At 42.3% G+C, this 17359-nt stretch overlaps 1 protein-coding gene across 2 annotated transcripts in view; it reads right to left on the minus strand.

The window, feature by feature from the left end:
• The window catches only part of SPTLC1 (serine palmitoyltransferase long chain base subunit 1), a 197771-nt gene that overhangs the window by 47603 nt on the left and 132809 nt on the right, over nucleotides 1-17359 (minus strand). The window contains exon 1 of one of the 2 annotated variants that reach the window (XM_060235502.1): nucleotides 5472-5610. The exons of the other annotated variant lie outside the window; for it this stretch is intronic. Within the exon in view, the coding sequence (XP_060091485.1) occupies nucleotides 5472-5537 (66 nt within the window). The 5' untranslated portion in view covers nucleotides 5538-5610. Of the gene's footprint in view, nucleotides 1-5471; nucleotides 5611-17359 lie in introns of those variants that run through there. 2 annotated transcript variants of the gene reach the window in all.

The raw sequence follows: 17359 nt of genomic DNA on the forward strand, positions 1-17359 counted from the left end.
TTGTGGCACCTTCTTACACACCCTGGCAGGCCCGGCAGGCCCAAGTAGGCCAGGTAGGCAACCACCTAGGGCAAGCACCTGGCTTACAGGAGTGCCAAGCACCCCCTCCCACCCCATCCTCTCTTCACAGGTGGTCCCAGAAGCCTATGGGGAAGGCTGAGCCACAAATGCAGATAAAACCTGCTGGCAGCAAGAGGCAGCAGGGAGCACTGCACCAGCCTCTTCTTGTTTACTCCTGGCTCCTCCCCGCTGCCTCTTCCTGTTCACCTGCCTGCATTGGCAGCCAGAGGAGCCAGGAGCTAACAGGAATGGGGTGGCGGGGCAGTACAGGTGCACTTCAGCACACCAACTGGGGCCCACTGCCACTGCACTTGAGGGGGTGGAAGAGCGGGCAGCAGGTTGGATGTCAAGGGTGAGTGGGCGCCTTGCCTGGGGTGCCAGCCCAGCACCAGCAACCTAGTGCAGCACTGCAACCATGGAAATGATGATTGCTACTTTGGGGTCAGGAAGCAATTTTTCTCCAGGCCAGTTTATTTATTTATTTATATTTATTTTTATTTATATTAAGATTTATACCCCGCCCTTCTCACCTAGGTGTCTCAGGGCGGCTTACAACACAATAATTAAAACAATTTCAGTTTAAACAATTAAAATACCATTAAACCATAATTTAGTAAAAACAAGATAGAATAAAAACCGGCGGCCTATAGATACATTTTTTCATCCAGGATATTTTACATTGTCAGTTAATATCATAGGCCTGCCGGAAGAGGACTGTCTTACAGGCCCTGCGGAATTGCCCTAGATCCCGCAGGGCCCGCACCTCTTCCGGCAGCTGGTTCCACCAATAAGGTGCGGTTATTGAGTAGGCCCGATCCCTGGTGGATTTTAGGCGGGCCTCCTTTGGCCCGGGGACTACCAACAGGTTTTGTGAACCTGAACGTAGTACTCTCTGGGGAACGTGTGGGAAGAGACGGTCCCTAAGGTAGGCAGGTCCTAGGCCATATAGGGCTTTAAAGGTCATAACCAACACCTTGTACCGGACTCGGAATATTACTGGCAGCCAGTGCAGACCCTGGAGCCCCGGTCGAATGTGCTCCCATCTTGGGAGCCCTAATAACAGCCGGGCAGCAGCGTTCTGCACCAACTGCAGTTTCCGGGTTCGGCACAGGGGTAGCCCCATGTAGAGGGCATTACAGTAGTCCAGCCTCGAGGTGACCGTAGCATGAATCACTGTTGCCAGGTCGTCACGTTCCAGGAAGGGGGCCAACTGCCTCGCCCGCCTAAGATGAAAAAAAGCGGACTTGGCAGTGGCTGCTATCTGAGCCTCCATCGTCAATGAAGGCTCCAACAGCACCCCCAGACTCTTAACCCTGCCCGACGCTGTTAATGGAGCGCCGTCAAAAACTGGCAGGGGGAGTTCCCTTCCCGGGCCGCAGCGACCTAAGCAAAGGACCTCTGTCTTCGCCGGGTTCAGCTTCAGCCCACTCAGCCTAAGCCACCTAGCCACTGCCTGTAACGCCCGGTCCAGATTTTCTGGGGCGCAGGCGGGCCGGCCGTCCATAAGCAGATAGAGCTGGGTGTCATCAGCATATTGATGGCAACCCAGCCCATACCCTCGGGCCATCTGGGCAAGGGGGCGCATATAGATGTTAAATAACATCGGGGAAAGCACCGCCCCTTGAGGCACCCCATACTCAAGCGTGTGTCTCCGGGACAGTTCCTCCCCAATCGCCACCCTTTGTCCCCGACCGTCAAGGAAAGAGGAAAGCCATTGCAAGGCCAACCCCTGAATCCCTGCGTCGGCAAGGCGGCACGCCAGGAGCCGATGGTCGACCATATCGAACGCTGCCGATAGGTCCAACAACATCAGCACCGCCGAGCCGCCTTGATTCAGATGTCGCCGAAGGTCATCCACCAGGGCGACCGGCACCGCCTCCGTCCCGTGGCCCGGGCGAAAACCAGACTGGTAGGGGTCGAGGACAGAAGCATCCTCCAGGAAGCTCTGTAGCTGCAACGCCGCTGCCCTCTCTATAAGTTTGCCCAAAAAGGGCAAATTCGATACCGGCCGGTAGTGTGCCAATTCGGTCGGATCTAACGTTGTTTTCTTCAGGAGGGGACGGACCACCGCCTCTTTGAGCGCCGATGGAAAATGTCCCTCCAATAGGGATCTATTTATGATATCCCGTATAGGATATCTTAGCTCCCTCTGGCAGGTCTTAATAAGCCAGGAGGGGCATGGGTCCAATTTACAAGTTGTTGGGCGTGCAGATAGGAGGATCCTGTCAACTTCTTCTAGGCTGAGCGCGCCGAAGCCGTCCAGGACACAATCCGAAGACAGGCACGGAGCCTCAGGTTCGCTAACTGTATCTAATGTGGCAGGGAAGTCGGAACGGAGCGATGCGATTTTATCCACAAAAAAATTCGCAAAAGCCTCACAGCCAATTTCCAATTCATTAAAATTTGGTCTGCCCTGTGGCAGCGTTGTAAGAGTCCGAATTGTATTGAACAGTTGTGCCGGGCGCGAAATTGCGGACGCAATCTCTGCCGCAAAGTAAGTTTTCTTTGCGCCCTTGACTGCCACCTCATAGGACTTCATAACCTCTCTATAAGATGTTCGAGTCGCTTCATCTCGGGTACGCCGCCATTGCCTCTCTAGTCGTCTGAGTCCTCGTTTCAACTGCCGCAACCCCTGGTTATACCAGGGTGTCGGCCTTGAACGAGGGCGCAGAGGACGCCTAGGCGCGATCTCATCGATGGCCCCGGTGAGCCTATTATTCCAAGACTCCACCAGGTCATCGAGGGAATCGCCAGGGGGCCAGGGATCCCGCAGGGCCGTCAGGGCCGTTTAGCCAGGGATCCAGGATTATTATTATTATTTTGCTGTCTTCTGGGTATGGAGCAGCAGTCACTGAGGATGGGGGGGAGGAGAGAGAGATTTGTGAACTTCCTGTATTGTGCAGGGGCTTGGACTAGATGACTCTGGAGGTCCCTTCTATGATTCCTTGGGGTTGTTGATGCCTCCTGTCTCATTACCAATGCTGGTATCTTCACACTTACTATCCCCCTCTGTATATCACACCTAATCTAATCAAGCTGCTATGGTCACTCAGCAACTGAAATCAACTTTATCAAGTTTATATCTCCAGTACCTGGTGTTGCATTTTATGGCATGCACAGTCTGACCCAGGCTAAACCAATCAAAATTCTGTAACTTACAGATATGAGGACTATAATTTTTTAAAATTTCTGTACAAGGCTGGCTTGCAGTCTCTGCATTTTGAGTTATGAGATACCACTTCTGACTAGAGATTGTGCTACTTCTGGGAGAACAGTATCATCCAATGGCCAATAGCATAGCTTCCTACTGAATCAAGCTGCTTGCCTATTTAACCCAATAAACGTATATGAATTTGCCTTAGAGAGAAAGCATTAGTCAATCCAATAAAGTACTGAGAACTGCAACTAGTGGCACTTCTCTCAAGTCCCTGGCATCATTATTTCTCTAGACTATATCTATTATGTGATCAGTTAACTTGAAATGCTAGGGATTAAATGTGGGACCTCTGGGATGCAAAGCATGTAACCTACCACTGAGCTTTGGTTCTTCCCTTGATGACTAGCAATACTGTAAACTGCCAGAGCTTTTATGCCAATAAAGGTATAGATTGAATTAAATTGACAACTAGCAATAAAATCTTTATGCTTGATGAAACATTTTAGGAGCTATTAAGAGATACTCTGGTAGGTGATGCCTAGGTTTGAAACTGGGGTTGTGTGCATACAAACTATAACATCTACCACTGGCATCTACAAAATTAAATTTTCTGTTACACTTTGTACAGCAGGGAAACATCTGACTGACACAACACATTTCTAGAGAAAATGAAATCATACAGTGGGACTTGGGAGTTGTTTAATATAAGGTTTAGACAGAAACATAATTTAACAATACTCAAAACTTAATATATTTACCTCAAAATGAGCTCCAGCAAATTAAATTGGACTTGCTTATGTTTACTCAGAAACCAACCTTATTAAGTTCAACAGTACATATGCCAGATAGGTGTGCACTGAATTACAGCCTTAGTTCCCAGCAAGTAATTTCAGGACTACCACCATTTATCAAGACAAAAGTAAGTATGAGAGAACGTTTCATCACTTTATAAACCTGAACACAGGGCCTGCATCCCATTTTAATTAATACCACCCACACTTCAGGGAATTTCTGATTGATGTGAACCACTATTTTTGGGGACAATCTGCCTGAAAAGCAGAATAAAAATTATAAATTTGGCTTTTAATTATAAATGATGAGTAACTTTTCAATCATGGAACAATGTAACCGCAGAATTTCCCAGAACAATGTTTGGATGTCTTAAACCAGAGTGTGATACTTTAACATGCCTATTTTGACTTATAATTAATAAAAATAATTTTATGTCCCAATAACCACCAATATTTGAATTGAAATACCTCCCTTACATTATTTACATTTTAAGAAAAACCCCAAAGGCACTGAAAATTGTTTGCCACACTAATTTTAGCACACCCAAAGAATTATACATTACATTGCTGTGAACATATTCATTCCTCTGGTTCAACAGACCTTAGCTCTTTTCCACAAAGGTCATTGGGGCACATGTTTCACTATTACTCTCTATGTACATTATATGCATTGCATATAAACATATCAAATTGGTAGTTCAACTATCCTTTCTCTTATATGAAAGAAAACATTGATAAGAATTTTAGTTAAGCAATGGTATTCACTTATTGTTATTAAATTTTGGAAACATTAAATTTTTAGATTTCTCTCCTAAGAAAAACAGAACAGTGGAAGATTTTCTACCCCGTGTCTCTGGTGACAGCAACAAGACCTACAATCAAGTTCCATTTCTGCACTCATCCTGTTCGATGGCGTTTATTTACAAGTATGCCCAGGGTTACTACTTTAAATTACCAGAGACACACAGATAAACAAGAACTGCACCTTCGAAGACTGGCTAAAGAGTGAAGAAGCCCTTCAACAAGAACTTTTTTTTCTTGAACCACCAGGGTTGCCTTGTCTACAGAGGCATCAGTTTGAACTTTACAGGAGCGACCACACAAGGTTTCATTAGATAGAGCACAATTCAGAAGGGAAAAAAAAATATTTAATTACGTGCTCTAAGATAGAGTCAGGATTTTTTAAAACAACAAGAACAAAACAATCTGAAACAGCTTATTTAAAGAATTGTTGCTTTTTAAAAAACAACTCCGAAGACAACGTGAATATTCCTCCCCCGACCAGCCGTCACCTCCCATTATCTTCTTCCCCCTCCTCCCCGAATCCCACTGCCTTCCCTTCAACCCCAATGTCTCCTAGGCATGGAAGAAGGGGGAACTCGGTAGCTCCTGCAACCACTTCTCATTGGCCCAGCGGGCCCTCCTCACGTTCCTTGGAAAGTTCCTCTGCCTTCCTTGCTCACCTCATAAAAAGCCTGAACCATCTCCACGAGCACCCACTGCTGTCCCATGCCCTCCGCTGCCGCCATCGTCAAGAACGGCTTCCGGGTCCTGATGGGCGCGTACGCACGTCACCCAAAAAGCAGCGGGGAGGGCTCGAATGACGTGACGCGGCAGGTCAGAACTTGGGAGCCACGCCCTCTTCCCCTCAAAGTCGCTGCCGGATTGGGGGAGGGGGGCGCTCGGGAGGTGCGAGTGGTGGCTTCGCTTAGGTGGGCGCTCAGGTTAGGTGCCGTTGCTTTGCTGACGCTTCCTCGCTGGTGGAGGCCCGTGTGGAGATCGAAAGAAGGCGGAGAAAAATATTAGCCGGCCGCCTGGAATTAGCAAAGCTTGTATGGGAGGTTTCACTTCTCATAATGCCCGGGAGTCCCGGAAGAATGACGTTTTAGGAGCTTGAAAAGTGCACTTGCAGCTCACGAGACATAGCACATTACTGTATGGCAAATAAACCAACTTGATAAATTCCACTCACCTCATGCGTGAGTGCAATACGTTTGAATTTATAGATCATCTCTGTGAACTGAAATTCACGCACATGACGAAGTGAGCTGCCTGTTGGTCGACTATGCTGTTTGTCTTAAAGGGTCAAAAAGACTTCTTTCTTTTCTTTCTGCGACAGACTATAAGGGCCCATCAGACCATAGGCCCTGGAGCTACATGAAAATCCTCCCCATACATGCAGTTGTCATGTTTGAAAGGGGCTTTGGGGGGAAAGTGAGATTGAGTGTGGGTAGACATGAAGATCAGAGGCCTTTAAAATTTTCCTAATAGATTCAGGTGGAGTAGCTATGTTGGTCTGAAACTGCAGAACAAAATTTGAGGCTAGTGGCACCTTTAAGAACCATCCTGAGCCCATTTTGTGGGTAGGGCAGGATATGTTGAATACATGAAATGAAATGAAAGTTTGATTTCTGAGTATAAGTGAAAACTGAACGATTTAGGTATCAACAGCAGCTGTAAACTGTAGCATATACTTAACCCAACATGTGGTTGGTGACAGCCAGTTTGGTGCAGTAGTTAAGTGCGCAGACTCTTATCTGGGAGAACCGGGTTTGATTCCCCACTCCTCCACTTGCAGCTGCTGGAATGGCCTTGGGTCTATCATTGCTCTCATAGGAGTTGGGGGGGAAGGTAAAGGAGATTGTGAGCCACTCTGATTCAGAGTATAGGGCAGGGTATAAATCCAATAATAATATCCTCCTCCTTCCTCCTCATCCCAATTTATACCCCATCCGACCCCCTAGCAAAAAAAACACCCATGCCTCTTGTCGGATAAATATTTTTGTGTGTGTAACCCCAGAAACTCTGTCTGAAAAAATATCAAAAAGAAGGCACTGTGAAGTGGGCTATAGACACCACTTTGTTGGTGTTAAAGGTGCCACTGGGATCCAACTCAGTTCTCACATTTGTTGACTGCTTTATTATCTGCAAGAACCCCATAGCACAGAGTGGTAAAGCTGCAGTACTGCAGTCTGAGCATCCTGCTCACAACCTGAGTTCGATCCCGGCAGAAGCCAGCTCCAGGTTGACTCAGCCTTCCATCCTTCCAAGGTTGGTAAAATCTTGCTGGGGGGAAAGTGTAGATGACTGGGGAAGGCAATGGAAAACCACCCCATAAAAACGTGCAATGTCACCCCAGAGTCTGAAACGACTGGTGCTTGCACAGGGAACTACCTACCTTTACCTTATTATTTGTATACCAATTTACTGTGATTTACACATCTTACCCAATGTGTTATTCCAATCTTAGCTGGATTTGTTGTTCAGTTACTTACCCCTCCTTTCTTACCTATATGTAATACTTGAGGAAATCTGTTTCAGTGAATCTTAAGGAGTGGACTTACTAAACTTCTCAGCTGTACCCATAATGGAATGTTGTTTGACTTGTAGGTAAAAACTGAAACCTCAAACCTTATTGCCATATTTGTTTGTTAACTCTTGTGTTTGCATGCTAATTTTATGGGAGGCACAGATCTTTCTCACATCCAGTCTCAGCTGTAATCACCCAGTATTTTATGCATCTTGGCTTTTCTGACAACCACCCAACCTCTGTGAGGGTTTCTGTTTTCAATGAGGAAAACTGTTTTCAATGTATCTGACGAAGTGTGCTAGCACAGGATAGCTTATACCCAGAATAAAACTTATTAAGTCTTAAAGGTGTTACTGGACTCAAATTTTGTTCAACTAGTTAATGATTGGAGAAGAAATTGGGGGGAAGAATAACACTGTATTGCTATGTTGCATACATATTGCTATAGTATTTGGAGGTTGTTTTGGCAGATAGATATTTTGTGTCTTCTTCAAGCCTGTGATTGTTTACGTTCCTTTAAGTGGATGCTGAACCAGATCCTTTTGAAAATTAATGGCCCCAGCAAGCCTATTTTTTTTTTAAATGACTACACGCTTAAAGACTTGGTCAAGTAGGTGTGTGTTGACAATTGTTCACCATCTAGGCATAGGGTTGCCAATCCCCAGTTGGGGGCAGGGAATCCCCCAGTTTGGAGGCCCTCCCCGTGCTTCAGGGTCATCAGAAAACAGCGGGGGGAAAGGAAATGTTCCCCTAAAGTTTTTTTGTATTGCCTCTTACTGCCAAATTTGTGACCATTAGTTTGACCTATGCACATGATACGTATATTAGCAGATCTTAAAGTGACTATTCTAAAAGTGAATTTCAAACACAGGACACAGCAAGAGACCTCTGAGATACCACTATAACCACTGGCCAATTTCCACCTTTTTCTGGGTTTGGCCTGGTCCATGGGGATTATTGGGGGGGGGGTGCTCCCTAAATTTACGGAGAGGGAACTTCTCCATAAATTCATGGGTAGTGATAATGGAGGCCCCTCCCTGTGATGTCACTGGCTCCTCCCTATGATGTCACTGGATCAAATGTCTCTGACTGCACCCCAGCCCCCTCGGGAAATTGAAAAGTCTACGCCCCTGCCTACAAGTATGTCTTTTATGTCAAATTGCACGCAATAAAATAACTCTTATGTTATAAGTCTTTGTGGAATCTTTGCTCTAAAGTCTCAAAACTAGTCTAAGTGCCTAGACGGCTCGCTACCTCATAAAGCGCTAACTTTTGTTTTGTGCTGCAAGACAACCTTGCAGCCTACAGCTCAGGGATTGAGTTTGGGTATGATGCTGAATGGGCTAGGATTCTGTGGCTTTGAAGGATGTTTGAAGCCCAGAAGCCTAGTCCAGGAACCCCTCATGTGCAGTTGTTGTCTTGGGGTGCTGCCTGCAGAGAGGTTCCAAGACAGGGAAAGGAAAATTATTTTAAAATACACAAGCAGGTATTATAAAAATGTTGGGTCTTATAAGCTTAAAGAAGAACAGTTATATGGGGTGGCAGTCTTAAAAATGTCTATCTTTGGATAATGTCTCCTACAGTCATGAGCAATTGACCGCTGAATTTCTCCATTAAGGCCCATTCCAGATGGTGCTTTGTTTCCAGGGCAATGAACAGATCTTTTCTGTTTGTTACTATGCTTCATAACCAGTTATTGCCATCCATTTTTGAAGAATTGGGTTTATTATGTTACTGGGGGGATTCCTTTATTGCAGGCATCAGAACTGAGATACAGAATGCTGTTGATGTGGGTTGTGCTAGCAGTGGAAGCACCTATTTGCTGAAGCCCATTGTGTGATTTTTATGGGTAACCAAGAACTCCCCCCCCCAATACCTGTGCCTTTTTAAAATTTCATTTTTCATACAAGTTTATTTATGTTTTGTCTTTGATGGTTCCTGCTCTCTAGCACTTCCTTTCTACTATTGTAATTTCTGTACTAATTGGTAGTGTGCCTGTGCAAATAAGAATAGAAGCAAGTGCTGAAAACCCTGCAGGGCTAGAAACCTCTGCCTCAACCCTGATGGGTTCCAACAAATGTACTGTAACACCAAGAACTTTAATAAAGTAAATAAACAAGTATACATCAACTAAAAAGAGATAAAAATAATTATTGTATTCTAGGGGTGAATATTTATCTAGGTCTTGCCAGTTGAGTAGTTAAGATTTCTCTGGTTCCTGGTCCTTCATCCCAGTATTCTCCATCACAGTTAACATTGATCAAAATTTCGACCTTTAGCCTCAGTTTACTTGTAGGCATTCTTTGCTTTGTCTTCTGCAGTCCACATTAATGCCTTTCCAGCTCTCACAGACATGTTCCTGGCTGTAGTTCTCTTTTAGATCTCTTATTTCTCTTTTCTCCTCCATTGCTCTTACTTTACTCTTCACCTCCTCATTGCTTCAGAAATAGGCAGCTGTTTCTTAGATCAGAACCAAGGGTTGTGGGGAGATGTACAATGCAATCCTAAGAGCACTTTCCAATAGTAAGCTCAAACTGAGTAGATGAGAAGGATGCTTCAGGCTGCAAAACCTCATCATACAGCAGTCCAACCAGGTGTGACAACTAAGCAGGTCTGGTCAGCACCTTGGGAAGGTATGTAAGTTGCCTTAGGTTTAGTTAAGATGGAAGAAATGTGGGATATAAATATAACAAAGTAAGACTAGATCAAAAGATAAACGGCATGGAACGATCAGGTACTGACTGCCAGGAGGACTGATTTTCTAAATAGTTAATAAGCAGTAACAACAATAATAATATGGTGGTATCAGTGTACCTAGCCACCATAAGGTGAAAAAGTAGGTCCATGTACTTCCAGGAGATAATTTATCAGTGAGCTTGGTACTGAACCAAGAAGTGAGGATATGGAATGACGAAAGCTGAATTTCCATTCAACCTAACACATTCTAACTCATAGTAAGTATGCAAGGATGTTGTGTGGGAGTGACATGCCAGCCATTAGGAGAGAAAACTAGCTTCCCAAGTTCCACAGCTCCTGTTCTTCCTGGTGGCATCCTGAGAAGAGGGGTGACAGCTCTTACAATTAGTCCTTTCCTTAATCACTACCCAGCTAGTCTTAATGTGGTCCTACACCATAAGGAAGCAAGCCATGTTTGTCCTAACTTAGTATAGTTATGTCCAGTGTATCTTATGATTATGCTTGCAATCCTTCTTAGTAGAAAGTAAGTGGCATTGATTTGTTTAGGATCAGAATGTTAGTGACATTACAAGAATTAAATTCAGTTCAAAGCAGTTTTATTATTAAGCTGACCTTCCCCACACCTCAGCACAATGCAATCTTGTGCAGAATTACTTCAGTTCAAGCACTAGTGATTTTGTTTTTACAAGCTGCATTACCTTAAAAGGATATGTATTTTCACTGCTGGTGGGACTGCCCCAAAATCAGACCATTCTGGACCTCAATTTGTGCCCATCTCTCCTCCCTAACTGGGGTCTTGATCCCAGATGAACCAACAAGGATACTTCTCAATCATTGGTCCGATACCCGTCTTTCATCTTCTAAAAAATCCTTGATAGTTAAACTACTGACAGCTGCTAAAACCACGATTGCGCAGTCCTGGAAAAACTCATTGAATTTGACACTTGACAACTGGCTACTTAAAGTATGGGAACACATTGTAATGGATAAAATTCAGGCAGCCATAGACCACAAAGACCCATACCAAGCCTACGCTAAATATCTGGCAACTTGGCTTCCCATTCTAGAAAAGCTTGACACCGATCCATTTTATGCTAACTCTTATTCTAAAAATAAAATGTATAAGGATTTCCTTTTGCTATAAAATTATCTTAACAAATTAATTTCAAGTTATTTAAAGTGTATTATATCTTCCTTTTTCCTTTCCCTGATCTTATTTTATTTTCAAATACTGTGTTATTATGATTATAATTACTATTACCTTCAGTTTGTTTTTTGTTTTTAAAGGTTGTTTTTGCTCTGTATTCTGTCTATTAAGCTTACGATGTTATTTCTGTTAATCTTGACGGTAAACTTCTTGCGCTATGGATTGTAAGCTACTTTTATGCCTTAATAAAATGTTTAAAGTTAAAAAAAAAGGATATGTATAGTGACTATTTTTAAAAAAATAACTGAGACGTAGTATTGCCAGTTTACCAGCATTTGGGAGGAATGGTTTTTTCATTATTTCCACACACCTGCACAATATTCATTAAGAGCAAAATTACTGTGGGATCAATGCTAATATCACTATTGTGATGAATTACCAGTATGATTGTCATGCACATAGTATGCAAATCTTTATAAAACTAATTTTTTGTAATAACACCATATCTGAAGCAAAGTACAAGGGGGAAAGAAGAGTGAAGTAATATTACATTTCAGCTGGAGGCCAAGGGCAGAACAAGCAGAAAAACTGGAATGCGTATTCGTACCTTCAGTACAGCCAACACCCTTCCTGCTTTCCCCAAAGGAGTTGTTTGTCTTTATTAACAACATTGTGGATAAGCAAGGCTATCATTAAAAAAGAAAACATGTGTTCAGATTTCATACATTCTGCTGGGGCAGATGAAAGCTCATCCATCAGATATGGATCTGCTTTTGCTTTTCACAAATATACAATGTGGTCATTTGTAGAGTTACTCTGGTTAAACCTACTGAAATCAAAAGACAGACTGGACTAATTCTACATAAGACTGCACTACTAGTCGCTTGAAACAGTCTGCATTGCCCTGCATTGTGTTCATGTGGCAAACTGGCAGATGATTGGCAGCATAGAGGAAATTGAAGATAGAATGATTCATGTAACAAATGGAAGATTTCATCAAAGCAACTCAGTTATGTGATTATTACAAATGCTCAGCAAAGATGGTATTTTTGTCTCTATGATTTCGAACTTCCTCTTCAATTAGCACATCCTCTGTAATTGTAAGAGATACTTAGGGGAGTGTGATATGTCATGGGCAACCAGCATGGTGTAGTGGTTCAGGGTGGCACACTGTAATCTGGAGATCTAGTTTGATTCTACACTCTTCCACATGAAGACTGCTGGGTGATCTTGGGCCAGTCACAGTTCTCTCAGAACTTTCTCAGCCCCAGCTACCACACAAGGTGCCTGTTGCGGGGAAAGGAAGGAAAGGTCCAGTTCCTAGAAAACCTGGAAGTGATGTCACTCTGTCATTTCATCTTTCTCCCACTACAGTTCAGAACAATCACACAAGTGGCCTATTTATTTTGGCACTCAATTCGACGTGGAGATTTTGACATGAAGTCCTAAATGTTTGATATTCTTTGTATCTCAAGGATTAGTTGTCACCATACAAAACCACCGTGGAATCCTTGTTTCAACTCTTTTAGGGGTGAGCAACACTCTTATGAAGAGCAGAACCTTTGCAGTAGTCATCCCTGAACTTTGGAATGTCCTACCTCAGCTTCCTCTCTGCAAGCATTCAGCAGGACAGCCAGTCATCTCTATTGCATCAAGCCTTTGAAAACAGAGGTTTGAATTCATCTCACTGATGCTTCATGTTTGCCTCATGTTTCTTCTGGATGGTTATTGACTTTTTAAATTTGCTTTTTATTTGTTATTTATTTATTTCTCAGATTTATATCCTGCCCTGCCCGTCGAAGCAGGCTCAGGTCGGCTCACAACAGTCTAAAACAATAAAACAGTAAATAAATAATTAAAAATTTAACAATTAATACCAATTAGATAATTTTAAAACAGTTTAAAACGATTTAAAACAATTTTGGGGACAACATCAGAAATGTAATAGACATTGTTGAATATTATGAAAAACACCCAGAAAAGGAGGTGGCCTTATTCTTTGCGGATGCGGAAAAAGCTTTTGACAATCTTAATTGGGACTTTATGTTTGCAGTTATGGAGAAAATGAATCTAGGAGATGATTTTATAAGGATGATTAAAGCAATATATACAGAACAACAGGCAAAACTTTGTGTGAATGCCGACTTAACTGAACAACTGAAGATTAGCAAAGGCACTAGACAAGGTTGCCCTCTATCTCCATTGCTGTTTATAATGACCCTAGAGGTCTTGTTGACTCAAATCGATGAAGATAGTGAAATAGAGGGTTTGAAGTTGAAAGGTTTTTCCTATAAATACAGAGCCTTTGCAGACGATGTGATGTTCGTCAATGAGAACCCAGTACAAGTGATGCCTTTGTTGTTAAAGAAAATTAAAGAGTATGGTGAGCTAGCTGGCTTTTATATCAATAAAGAAAAATCGAAAATCCTTACTAAGAATCTGACACTAAACAAACAGAAAGAATTACAAAATGCCACTGGATGTGAAGTTGCCTCCAAGGTAAAATATTTAGGTGTGGAGATGACGATGAAAAACATTGACTTATATAAGAACAATTATGAAAAGCTCTGGCATAAAATAGAAGGTGATATGTTAAAATGGAACAAACTAAACATATCCATGCTGGGGAGGATATCTGCAATTAAAATGAATGTTCTACCAAGGATGATGTTTTTATTTCAAACTATCCCAATAGTGAAAGATAAGAAACAATTTAATCTGTGGCAAAGAAAAATTTCAGAGTTTATTTGGGCAGGCAAGAAACCAAGAATTAAAATGAAAATCTTAACAGATGCGAAAGAAAGAGGCGGCTTCCAACTACCTGATTTAATGCTATACCATGATGCAGTCTGTTTGGTATGGATTAAGGAATGGATGACTTTGATCAACAAAAAATTATTGGCGCTAGAAGGACATGGAAATATATTTGGTTGGCATGCGTATATGAACATAAGAACATAAGAGAAGCCATGTTGGATCAGGCCAACGGCCCATCAAGTCCAACACTCTGTGTCACACAGTGGCAAAAAATGTTATATACACACATACACTGTGGCTAATAGCCACTGATGGACCTGTGCTCCATATTTTTATCTAAACCCCTCTTGAAGGTGGCTATACTTGTGGCCGCCACCACCTCCTGTGGCAGTGAATTCCACATGTTAATCACCCTTTGGGTGAAGAAGTACTTCCTTTTATCCGTCTTAACCTGTCTGCTCAGCAATTTCATCGAATGCCCACGAGTTCTTGTATTGTGAGAAAGGGAGAAAAGTACTTCTTTCTCTACTTTCTCCATTCCATGCATTATCTTGTAAACCTCTATCATGTCACCCCGCAGTCGACGTTTCTCCAAGCTAAAGAGTCCCAAGCGTTTCAACCTTTCTTCATAGGGAAAGTGCTCCAGCCCTTTAATCATTCTAGTTGCCCTTCTCTGCACCTTCTCTAAAGCTATAATATCCTTTTTGAGGTGCGGCGACCAGAACTGCACACAGTACTCCAAATGAGACCGCACCATCGATTTATACAGGGGCATTATGATACTGCCTGATTTGTTTTCAATTCCCTTCCTAATAATTCCCAGCATGGCATTGGCCTTTTTTATTGCAAACGCACACTGTCTTGACACTTTCAGTGAGTTATCTATCATGACCCCAAGATCTCTCTCTTGATCAGTCTCTGCCAGTTCACACCCCATCAACTTGTATTTGTAGCTGGGATTCTTAGCCCCAATGTGCATTACTTTGCACTTGGCCACATTGAACCGCATCTGCCACGTTGACGCCCACTCACCCAGCCTCAACAGATCCCTTTGGAGTTCCTCACAATCCTCTCTGGTTCTCACCACCCTGAACAATTTAGTGTCATCCGCAAACTTGGCCACTTCACTGCTCACTCCCAACTCTAAATCATTTATGAACAAGTTAAAGAGCATGGGACCCAGTACCGAGCCCTGCGGCACCCCACTGCTTACCGTCCTCCACTGCGAAGACTGCCCATTTATACTCACTCTCTGCTTCCTATTACTCAGCCAGTTTTTGATCCACAAGAGGACCTGTCCTTTTACTCCATGATTCTCAAGCTTTCTAAGGAGCCTTTGATGAGGAACTTTATCAAAAGCTTTCTGGAAGTCAAGGTAAACAACATCTATCGGGTCTCCTTTGTCCACATGTTTGTTCACCCCCTCAAAGAAATGCAACAGGTTAGTGAGGCAAGATCTTCCCTTGCAGAACCCATGCTGAGTCTTCCTCAATAACCCGTGTTCATCAATGTGCCTACTCATTCTGTCCTTGATAATGGTTTCTACCAACTTTCCCGGTATTGAAGTCAGACTGACTGGCCTGTAATTTCCCGGATCTCCTCTGGAACCTTTTTTAAAGATGGGGGTGACATTTGCTACCTTCCAGTCCTCAGGAATGGAGGCAGACTTCAATGAAAGATTACAGATTTTTGTTAGAAGATCCACAAGTTCAACTTTGAGTTCCTTCAGAACTCTCGGATGTATGCCATCCGGACCCGGTGACTTATTAGTTTTTAATTTGTCTATCAGTTGTAGGACCTCCTCATTTGTCACCTCAATCTGACTCAGATTGAGGTACTAAGGGAAGGAGAAGATGGATGGTTTTTTCTCACATCACTATATAAGGAGGAGTTTGCTGAATACTTGGAAAAAATATAGTAAATATGGAGATGAGAGGAAACCACTTTGGATTGTGCCAACTGAAGTAATAAGTATGCCGCAAAGTGTAAAGGAAGGGAAATGGGCATCATACGAACAACTGCTAAAGTTCAAGGGGGGCAAAGTTGAAATGAAATCGGTTGAAGAACTGCAGGACAAATTTGATTGGTTTCAGCTGTTACAGATTAAAAGCTTGATAGAGAAAGACATTAAAAGTACAGGTATAAGACGAAAGAAAACAGAAATCGAGAAAATGCTGCTGGGCGAGAATGAAAAATTGATTTCAAGGATGTACAAACTGTTATTGAAATGGTCTACAGAAGAAGAGGTGGTGAAGCCTCAAATGATTAAATGGGCGATTAATTTTAATAAAGAAATACAAATGGAGACATGGGAACACCTATGGAAGAATTCAATGAAAATATCAACGTGTTATAACATAAAAGAGAACTGTTTCAAAATGCTGTACAGATGGTACATGACACCTAAAAAGTTAACAAAAATGAATAATCAAGCCTCAGATAGGTGTTGGAAATGTAAAAAACATGAAGGTTCTTTTTACCACATGTGGTGGACTTGTGAAAAGGCGAAACAATTTTGGTCAATGATTCAACAGGAGATCTCGAAAATCTTGGGTTATAATATTAAGAGAGCACCAGATGTCTTTCTGGTGGGATTACAAATGGAAAGCTTCCCGAAGCAAGACAGAACATTGTTGTGGTATTTGCTTTCAGCTGCGAGAACATTGTATGCGCAAATGTGGAAGCAAGATAGAATACCTGAAAAATGGTACTGGGTCTTAAAGGTTCTTAACTGGAGTGAAATGGACAAACTTACTAGAATCTTAAAAGACAACAATTTGGAGAAGCTTAAAGAAGACTGGAGTAAATTCCAAAGTTACGTGGAAATACAATGGAGGGTGAAGAGCCACTTAGTGGTTTATGACAACATTAACTGAACTTTAAATGATAAAGAAGAATTGTGATTATTGAATTAGTAGAATATAGTTACATGGTAACTATGTATATATGAGTTAAGATAAAATCAAGACAGTTGGAATTCCGGAGTTGGTTTTATAACTTTGGGTTTTGTGTTTAATAAGCACTAAGGGAATTATAGAGAAAGGGTTAGGGAAAGATGACTCTTTGTGTAAAAATTTTATAATGGTGAAAAGATACTTAGTAGTGCATGACAACATTAATTGAACTTTTAATGATAAAGAGGTACTGTGCTATTGTGATAAAAGTATTAGTAGAACATAGCTACGTAGTAAATATATATATATGAGAGTTAAGATAAGACTAAGATAGAGGAAGCCCTGGAACTGAATTAATAATTATGTGCGATGTGTTTAATAAGTGCTAAGTGATTATTAGTGAAAAGGTTAGTGAATGATATATATATATATATATATATTTCTTATTTCTTCACTAAGATTCTATAATTGTGAATTTACCTCTAATATGCTTTTAATCTGTTTTAAGTACCGGCGGAGGTCATGAATAAGAGTGGGGGGGGGGAG

Source organism: Heteronotia binoei, chromosome 4 (genome assembly GCF_032191835.1).
Source record: "Heteronotia binoei isolate CCM8104 ecotype False Entrance Well chromosome 4, APGP_CSIRO_Hbin_v1, whole genome shotgun sequence".
NCBI lineage: Eukaryota > Metazoa > Chordata > Lepidosauria > Squamata > Gekkonidae > Heteronotia > Heteronotia binoei.